The following is a 10,663-nucleotide window of genomic DNA, read 5'->3' on the forward strand; positions in this document are numbered from 1 at the left end:
CACAAAAAAAAAAAATCCTAACCCACAAAAATGGCACAATCATACTCCCTTATTCAATAACAATGCTCTCTTAATTGGAAAACGACCTATAAGATTCCCTATATGGGAAGAGCAAGGCATACACTCATTAGGAGATGTTTTTAACAAACAGGGTTTTTGTAGTGATAAAGAAATACGCAAAAAATGTAATCTCACCAAGTCCACATGGCTTTTTCACAAACAGTTAGAGCTATGTTTGAAGTCTCACGGTGTTCCATTAGACAGACCAATTGAACACCACAGATACCACAAATTCTTCTACGCAAGAGAGACATCGAGAGGTTTTGTTTCAGAATTTTATCATCAATTACTAACGTCCTCGTATGAAACCCTCCAACTTGACTCTGTCTGGAGGAGGGATATACCAGACCTGGAAAATGACTTTGATTGGCAAGGAGCCTGGGCAAATGTCCGACTTACATCAAGGAACCCGGATCATCAACAAATCAATCTTAACTATATTCACAGGACATACTTGACTCCTATAAGACTGTGCCGAATGGGGCTTAAACAAGATTCCAAATGCACCCAATGTACAAATGGGGACGAAGGGACATTTATGCACATGTATTGGGACTGCTCACCAGTTAAGGCATTCTGGAAAGATGTGACCCAACAAATATCAAAACTCGTATCTTGGAATATACCTGTACACCCCTCGGTATTATTATTGAATGATGTTTTTGAGTTTGCAGTGAATCCACAGCTAAAGAGATTGGTTTTATCGGGTATCACAGTAGCCAAAAAGCTGATCGCATCACGCTGGTTTCAACCGGAAAAAATGTGCCGTAAAGTTTGGTTTCTTACATATCTCGATGTAATTTACCATGAAATATCTACAGCAAGAATTCTGGGTCTCAATGAATCCAAAATGTCAATGTGGTTAGAAGTGGTGGAGAGAATAAAAGCTAGCTTATAATGGTAGTGTCTGGTTAGGTGCGAGGGATAGTGGAGGTACTTCTCAAGGTGGGGTCCGGGAGGGGGGGGTTCGAGCTGAGCATATGTGTGTAGGTTTTTTAACAGGTATTATGGGTATATCTTATATAAGACAACTAACTAAAAGGTGATCTCATTGGATGTGCCCTGACAATTAATGCTTGTATATCTTATCGTGTGTTGTCATGTTTGTTTATATGTTTGTTTAAAAAATAATAAAAAAATAAAATACAAAAAAAGAATCTCTATGAATGGCGACATGACATCAATCAATCAACCAATCAATCAATCAATCAAACCACCAAACACATGGGTGTCTCTATTTAGTCATAGGTGATCTGGAACAGTTATGAAGCATTGAACATGTCTGAATCATGTATACTATATTTAACTTATTTTTCTACTTTTGTGTTGCAATTTATATGTTGGTCGGTACTGCATTTAAAAAAAAAATATTTTTTGCATCCTGTCAATGTCCAAACTCTGTCTGAAACATGTCTGGGTCTGTATGCTCCTACCCCCCCCCCCCCCCCCCCCTCACACACCGTACACCCCCCTCGCACTGACATGCCTATACCCACATTTTTTCCTCAGAAATAGAGACTACACACAGCCAGCAACATTTTGACTATCCCCAAGTTGAAGTGAGTGAGTCATAACTTTACCCGAAATAATATAAAACATTTTTTGAATTAGGACGGAGTAGACTCGCTTATCATGTCGTATGCAGCATCATGTTGTTCACGGGGCGCCGCTCCTCCTTGGGTCGTACTCGTTTCTGAGTGGAGACGTTTCTGACGCGCGGCTACAGAGAACGGTTTGGGGCACTTTTTGTATTTTTATCTTTGGAGTGGCTGTTAAATCCACCACAGGGTCGCACACTTTCACCTGGCCAGTGTGCTGCTTTGTACGAACACAACTTCTTCGACAGGTAACTATTGTGTGTGTGTGTGTGTGTGTGTGTGTGTGTGCGCGCGCACGCGTGCGGGAAGAAAACGCCAAATAGATGAGTAGTTGAAGAAGCGTTTTTTTCTTCTCGTCATGTTAATGCAGTGCCTGTAGTATGTTATGCATTTAGGAAAACATGGATACTGGTTCTGTTTCATGTTCAAGTTTCAAGTTTTTTTATTAGTTGTCATACAAAAGTACAGAATACGTTTTATATAAAATGCTTCTTTCTGTTTTGCTCCAGAGATTGTGCTAGATAAAAATAGATAAGTATAAAATAAGTATAATAAGTATAAAATAGAAGTCAAGTACGTAGACAAAAGTGTTCAATATACATACAATATACAATGCAGAGTAGAAAAGTAACTGAGTTACAATACAATATACAGTACAATGCAGAAACGGGATGAGGTACAATTTAGGTACAATTTACAGTAAGGTGTAATGAGGTATGAGTTGTAGTGCAAATTCTTTACCAATAAATATAAAGTTATATATAAAGTTATAAAGTGAGTAGGCTATACTGAATACCAGGGACTGCTGGCTTAGCTTAGGCTACTACCAGACTAAAATGGACCTTCCTACAACGTCCCTTCAACAGTTCTCATCTCTTGTCTCAGTATTTGTGTCCCCAGAGAGACACCATCAGTATGCGACTAATGAACGGAGTGGCAGTGAGCCTGGGTGCCTTGGGGCTGCTGAGGCTGTGCTCTGTCACCTGGCTCTGGAGCGTGTTGGCTGGGGTGGGGCTCTCCCTGGCCTGGGGGGACTCCCGGAGGTTCCTCTTCATAGCTCTACACACCATCAAGAGAGACCTCATGTGAGTGTTTTCAAGGGCTGACCCCTCTTTTAGCCGAAGGTCTATATGTGACCGTACTCCACCATTTATTACATTTACATTTAGTCATTTAGCTGACGCTTTTATCCAAAGTGACTTACAAGTTCTGTACGACAAGACATCAGGAAGCGTATAACTCTATCAGCTGAGTAACAATGTTCATCAAAGTGTTGAGTGCTACAGTGTAGGTTAGTATATTAGGACAAGTGCATGACAGTAAGGTTAGTTAGGGTTAGATATTTTGTTTTTAGTTTTTTTACCACCAAGACTCGGTTTAGTCCATTATTGCTGATAAGGTGAATTGGACTTTATCTATAATGACAGATAGTCCAGTAGGCTGGGTGTGACAACGGTGAAATTGCTTTGTGTGTGTGTGTGTGTGTGTGTGTGTGTGTGCGTGTGTGTGTGTGTTAGTGAGTGTGTGAGTGTGAGTGTGTGTGAGTGTGTGTGTGAGTGCGTTAGTGTGTGTGTGTGTCTCCTCACCCATCTCCATTTCACCATTCTCCTTTCCTTCCTTATCTACCCCCCCCCCCCCCCCCCTAGTGGCCTGGTTGTGGTACTGCGGGTGAAGACCTCCCTGCGCCGGCACCTGCGTCACGGCAGCACCATTCCTTCCCTATTCGCCCAGACGGTGGCGCTGTATCCAGACAAGCCTGCGTTGGTCTATGAGGTCACAGGAGAGGTGAGAGCAGGTGGCCCAGGATGTGACCCTTTACCCCACAGAGGGGCCGTCCAGTCCTCACTGTAGTTCTCTCTTATAGATAGGAAGGGCAAGAGAGAGACCGTGCAGAGGAGACACAGGAGAGAGGGTTCTGGTGGGATTCCAGGCCAGCAGGAGGCAGGAGACAGGAGACAAGAGACAGGAGAGGAGGCAGGAGACAAGAGACAGGAGAGGAGGCAGGAGACAGGAGACAAGAGACAGGAGAGGAGGCAGGAGACAAGAGACAGGAGAGGAGGCAGGAGACAGGAGACAAGAGACAGGAGAGGAGGCAGGAGACAAGAGACAGGAGAGGAGGCAGGAGAGGAGGCAGGAGAGGAGACAGGAGAGGAGGCAGGAGAGGAGGCAGGAGAGGAGGCAGGAGAGGAGGCAGGAGAGGAGGCAGGAGAGGAGGCAGGAGAGGAGGCAGGAGAGGAGACAGGAGGCAGGAGACAGGAGACAGGAGAGGAGACAGGAGAGGAGGCAGGAGAGGAGACAGGAGAGGAGGCAGGAGAGGAGGCAGGAGAGGAGGCAGGAGAGGAGGCAGGAGAGGAGGCAGGAGAGGAGGCAGGAGAGGAGGGGAGGCAGGAGAGGAGACAGGAGGCAGGAGACAGGAGACAGGAGAGGAGACAGGAGAGGAGGCAGGAGAGGAGGCAGGAGAGGAGACAGGAGAGGAGGCAGGAGAGGAGGCAGGAGAGGAGGCAGGAGAGGAGGCAGGAGAGGAGGCAGGAGAGGAGGCAGGAGAGGAGGCAGGAGACAGGAGGCAGGAGAGGAGACAGGAGGCAGGAGACAGGAGGCAGGAGAGGAGGCAGGAGACAGGAGAGGAGGCAGGAGATAGGAGGCAGGAGACAGGAGAGGAGGCAGGAGATAGGAGGCAGGAGACAGGAGAGGAGGCAGGAGATAGGAGGCAGGAGACAGGAGAGGAGGCAGGAGATAGGAGGCAGGAGACAGGAGAGGAGGCAGGAGATAGGAGGCAGGAGACAGGAGAGGAGGCAGGAGATAGGAGGCAGGAGACAGGAGAGGAGGCAGGAGATAGGAGGCAGGAGACACAGCCACTACACTACATCCAGGCTCATCAATGAATAGGATTGGTGGTTTCTTCTCATGCTCATGGTAACAGTGATGGTTGGGTTATAGGTTTCTGTCTCATGCTGGTAACAGTGATGGTTGGGTTATAGGTTTCTGTCTCATGCTGGTAACAGTGGTGGGCGGGGGACAGATTGGCTGATAGTGCTGCTGGTTGTGGTTCTAATTTTAAGTTAAAATCATATAAATAATATAAAATAATATAAATATAATAACATTTTAACATTCGATTTTTTTGTGTTTTCCTGAACAAACACTGAGTAGTAGTATCGAGTAGTTTTACGAGTGCAAGTACGAATACACGAGCACAGTATCGGACCCGTATCAATACCAGTATCGTTATCGGGACGTCCCTACTAGTGATAACACATGAGAGGGAGTCTCTCTGTGACCACACTGGACCACAGCGGCGCCAGAATCATGGCATAGCACAGGGGTTCCCAAAGTGTGGGGCGCGACCTGTGGAGCACAGAAGAATATTAATTTAGCCTATAATACCAAAACTGATAAACGCCAATGTCAACAAAAAGTAATTGACTGTCATGTGTTATTCCTTATACAGAGCACATTCAGAAGCCTAAATACGTTTAGCCACAAAAGGTGTTTGTAGTGGCCGCTTGTCACTCCCTAATAAATTGACTCAGATGTTCAGGGTAACAAAAGAAGTTGTGGATGTTGACAGATTGAATGTCCAGGCTGCAGCTGATGTAGTTTGTAAGGTTTATTATCCAAAGAAAATGATGGTTGAGACAGTTTTGCGTCTTCCCTATTTCTCCGGTAGGAAAAATGTTTCCTCCCAGCAGGTGCATAACACTCTAATTACAGTGCCTAAATACTATACTAAGAAGTGGTGTGCCCCTATAGTGGTGTGCCCCTAATTATTCAAAACATAAATACAATACCATTACCATAAACAATACAACTTCCAATATGTCGTTTTTTGGCTTCTACAGTGTTATTGTCCATTGTAAAAGCATTTGTAAGTTTGTGTTTCAGGCTAGCTAGCTATTGTCCAATCGAATGAGTGAATGAATGGGAATCAAAGAGAGAGTGACAAGTAACGTTACGCTAGCCTGCATGAGAGGAATTTGTGAGAGGAATCAAACACAAATGGAGACGTTTCTGGTAACAGCTAAAAGACAAGCGGCGGAGCCCACAAGTACTGCAGCTATAACTTCTGAGAGTGGCAATCTCAAAACAACTACCCCGCTTTGAGAAGACTTGCAAGGGAAAGCAAGCACACACAAGCCACTGAATGTAGGCTAGAACGGGAATATGAAAAGTGATTTATTTGCAACCTGCAGTAGTTAATAGTAGGCCTACTTTTGATTCATACATTATTTAAGTTACTATTATTCTAATTTAATTTAATCTACTACTCAGGGAAGTAGGCTACTGCAATTATTATTGAATAAAGAAATCTACTAGCCTACTCAGGGACATACTGCAGGCTAATTATTATTATTTGAATGAAAATAAATATCCTACTCGGGGAAGTAGTACCTACTGTAAGCCTACAACTACATTTTTAATTAGGCCTAATTATTTCACAGTGGCACAGGATAATTTGCCAAGCTTTGGGCTGAAATTCTTTTATGAAAGGTGCCATACAAATAAAGTTTATTATATAATAATAATAATAATAATAATAATAATAATAATAATAATAATAATTATTATTATTATTATTATTATTATTATTATTATTATTATTATTATTATTATTATTATTATTATTATTATTATTATTATTATTATTATTATTATTATTATTATTATTATTATTATTATTATTATTATTATTATTATTATTATTATTATTATTATTATTATTATTATTATTATTATTATTATTATTATTATTATTATTATTATTATTATTATTATTATTATTATTATTATTATTATTATTATTATTATTATTATTATTATTATTATTATTATTATTATTATTTGGAATGTATCTCAGTCAGATCTGATGCACAGTTAGAACTGATTATGTTTTAGAGATTTTCATTTACAACCAACCACCTGATAAGCAGTGCGCGTGTTGGGGATGTAGCTCAAGTCTCCACGTCCCCTCCTTGTGTCCCAGGTGTGGACCTTCCGGCAGCTGGAGCAGCGGTGCCACGCCGTGGGCCACTGGGCGCTGGCACAGGGCTGGGCGGAGGGCGACGTCGTGGCCCTGTACATGGAGAGTCACCCGCTGCTGGTGGCCCTGTGGCTGGGCCTGGCCATGGTGGGCGTGGAGGCCGCCCTCATCAACCACAACCTGCGGCAGCATTCACTGCTGCACTGCGTGGGCGTGTCCGGGGCGCGGGCCATGGTGTTCGGCACAGAGCTCACTGAAGGTGAGAGAGGATGGATTTTTAAAGTATAAGAGTCAAAGGAACACGGCAACATTTTGGGAAATTAGCTTAGCGTCTTCTCCAGAGAGAGACAAGAAGATAGATACCAGTTTCCTCTCTGTGCGTTCAGTAGAAAGCTGTCTGGCTGCATGTTAGCCTAGCTTAGCACAATGAATGGAAGCGGACATGACTGTTGATGATGGTTAGCCTAGGCATTGTCCAACTAACACCTCTCCCGAAGGCTAACCAGTCATGTCCGCTTCCATTCATTGTGCTAAGCTAGGCTAACATGCAGCCAGATAGCTTTCTACTGAACACACAGAGAGGAAACTGGTATCTATCTTCTTGTCTCTCTCTGGAGAAGACGATAAGCTAATTTCCAAACATTTTGCAGTGTTCCTTTAAGGATGTAAGGAAGTAGAACTAAGATAGCATGTGTCCTGCTGAGGTACATCACCGCTGCATCTTGTTGTGGACAATTATTTTACCAAGTCCGGTGAACTTAAGAGAAATTGAGATCGAGTCAATGGATAGGAAAAAAGATAGTTTATTCCGTGCACAGAGTCTCAGTTCGATACAGAGAGCGGAAGGCAATCTGCCAAGTGAGCCACAAGGCCAAGGATACTTTCAGCCTTATAGTAAAATAAATCAATGTTTCTGTATGTTTTGCATACAGAAAAAAGTCAGGCAGTTCCCATAAGATAACAGCGTGGGATGAATACTGATAAGCTGCACCTGCAGTATATCGCCATGAGAAAGTTGGTTGCTAGTGGTTCCAGACAAAACATGCTCTCTGTACACCAGAGCGTTCACTTGTAGTAAGCTGATTTATAAAATAATAAAAGTAAAGGAATAGTACAAGAAATATTGCTTAAAGGATTGCTTGAAGGGTACAAAGATTTTAAGAGGGTGAACATGTGAATTTTCCATAATAATCTCTAATGGGGGAAAAAAGCTGTAACTCTAGGTGATGTGATTCAGGAACTGCCCCAGCATGGCTGTGTGGTGGAACTGAACTCATCAATTATGTCTTGGACAGATCTTCATGATCAATATAGGTTTAATAGTGAAAACATATAGGTACATGTAGGATAAATGAGCTTGGCTGAGACGAGTGCTCTCATACTGGCCATCATGTATGTATATATTGTACTACGGTCTGTGGGAGCTCCCCTGAAATTTCGTTGTATACTTGTGTGCAATGACAATTAAAAGTCTATTCTATTCTATCTGAGAGACACTGATGAGGGAGAGAAGAGGACACTGAGAGGAGTGCTCTCATCCTGGCCAGCTGGGAGACACTGATGAGGGAGAGAAGAGACACTGAGAGGAGTGCTCTCATCCTGGCCAGCTGAGAGACACTGATGAGGGAGAGAAGAGACACTGAGAGGAGTGCTCTCATCCTGGCCAGCTGGGAGACACTGAGGGAGAGAAGAGACACTGAGGGGAGTGCTCTCATCCTGGCCAGCTGGGAGACACTGAGGGAGAGAAGAGGACACTGAGAGGAGTGCTCTCATCCTGGTCAGCTGGGAGACACTGAGGGAGAGAAGAGACACTGAGAGGAGTGCTCTCATCCTGGCCATCTGGGAGACACTGAGGGAGAGAAGAGACACTGAGAGGAGTGCTCTCATCCTGGCCAGCTGGGAGACACTGAGGGAGAGAAGAGACACTGAGAGGAGTGCTCTCATCCTGGCCATCTGGGAGACACTGAGGGAGAGAAGAGACAGGGAGGAGTGCTCTCATCCTGGCCATCTGGGAGACACTGAGGGAGAGAAGAGACACTGGGAGGAGTGCTCTCATCCTGGCCAGCTGAGAGACACTGATGAGGGAGAGAAGAGGACACTGAGAGGAGTGCTCTCATCCTGGTCAGCTGGGAGACACTGAGGGAGAGAAGAGACACTGAGCCCTGAGTAGAGAGCGGTGGGGGCTGTAGCCCATTGGCTCTCACTAAGGTGTGAGATTTAAGCTATTGTTTGGAATTCCTCAACAGCTGTAATTAGCCTGGTTGTTGATATTGGACAGTGGACTTCTCAACCATTTTCATGTCAAGGACCCCCACATGGATACACATTAGGACCCCCACATGGATACACATTAGGACCCCCACAGTGATACACATTAGGACCCCCACATGGATACACATTAGGACCCCCACAGTGATACACATTAGGACCCCCACATGGGTACACATTAGGACCCCCACATGGATACACATTAGGACCCCCACATGGATACACATTAGGACCCCCACATGGATACACATTAGGACCCCCACAGTGATACACATTAGGACCTCCACATTGATACACATTAGGACCCCCACATGGATACACATTAGGACCCCCACATGGATACACATTAGGACCCCCACAGTGATACACATTAGGACCCCCACATGGATACACATTAGGACCCCCACATGGATACACATTAGGACCCCCACATGGATACACATTAGGACCCCCACATCGATACACATTAGGACCCCCACATTGATACACATTAGGACCCCCACATTGATACACATTAGGACCCCCACATTGATACACATTAGGACCCCTGCATTTATCACATTAGGACCCTCCACATTGATACACATTAGGCCACGGACACCCGCTTGATTGGATTTTGCTTCAGGGGACCCCCATCTGATGCCTCGTCTCCACTAGCCAGGCTTAAGCTTTTCTGTGGCCTGTCTGGCGCACAGTGAGCGTCTCCATTGTCTTTAGAACCTGGCCAAACCTGGCTGGACCCCGGCTGAGACAGCCGCCTTTCACAACCTGGCCAGACCTGGCCATAACCGGCTGGGACTGTCATCATGGTTTAGTTTGTATACCACAGTTGGTGCTGTGCATTTTGAAAGGTTACCTAGCAGCCTGAGAGTTTAGAAGAAATGCAATGGAGACACAAACTTTCTCCAAAGTTGCCTACTGCAGTGTCAAGTGTGATTGAATTAGGGATCTCCTGTGTATTCAAGTTTGTTTATTATTTGTCACATATGAAATACATGTACTTTACGGTGAAATGCTTGATTTCATTTGTATTTGTAACGTGTGTACTGTGTGTGTGTATGTGTGTGTGTGTGTGTGTGTGTGTGTGTGCGTGTGTGCGTCTGCATCTGTGTGTGATTGAAGCGGTGTCAGAGGTGTGTGATTCTCTAGAACCCTCCATGGTTCTCTTCAGCACCGGGGTTCAGATGGATGAGGACCAGCAGGCCTCCTGTCTGTCCTCCTGTCCCCCTGGACACAAACTGGACCCCCTGCTGGCCGCCTCGCCGACCCACCCCCCACCACACACTCTCAGCAAGGGCTTCAACGGTAAGGACCTCCAGAGAGTTTCTACAGTGGAGAGAGATGGACTCTGTGTGTGTTAGGGTTGCCGCGGTGATGTGAAACTTCCCATGATTAATTAAGTCATTAAGTCATTAAGTCATGACAGCACCGGTATTACCGGTGACACCGGACATTTTACCAAATGACGCTCAATATCTGTAGAACGCTTGCTTTGATCATTATATCTGTCTATGTGTGTGTTCACAGGCCCGGCTGGAGCCCCACGTTGGGCTCATACTTTTCCCCAAGGGAATCAATAAAGGAATATCCTATCTTATCTTTTAATTCATTTTCAATGACAAGTAACCATTTGTTGGACAGACAGAGTTAGCTCCTAATCTTAAAATAAACTAGATTTATTCTAAATCTATCGCACAGACATACTTTGGTTGGACTGGTCCTCTGAGCTCCTCTCCAGTCAGGCTTTAGTCGGGTTTTA

The 10,663-nt window shown here is 44.6% G+C and overlaps 1 protein-coding gene across 1 annotated transcript in view; it reads left to right on the forward strand.

The window, feature by feature from the left end:
* Positions 1 to 1,716: 1,716 nt before the first annotated feature.
* LOC311232242 (long-chain fatty acid transport protein 1-like) overlaps positions 1,717 to 10,663 on the forward strand; it is a 24,803-nt gene continuing 15,856 nt past the window's right edge. Inside the window, 5 exon segments of the mRNA XM_084318981.1 lie at positions 1,717 to 1,906; positions 2,544 to 2,743; positions 3,305 to 3,443; positions 6,640 to 6,895; positions 10,027 to 10,209. Coding sequence (XP_084175107.1) covers positions 2,574 to 2,743; positions 3,305 to 3,443; positions 6,640 to 6,895; positions 10,027 to 10,209 — 748 coding nt within the window. The 5' untranslated portion in view covers positions 1,717 to 1,906; positions 2,544 to 2,573.

This window comes from Notolepis coatsorum (assembly GCF_963971535.1).
Source record: "Notolepis coatsorum genome assembly, chromosome: 7".
Lineage (NCBI taxonomy): Eukaryota > Metazoa > Chordata > Actinopteri > Aulopiformes > Paralepididae > Notolepis > Notolepis coatsorum.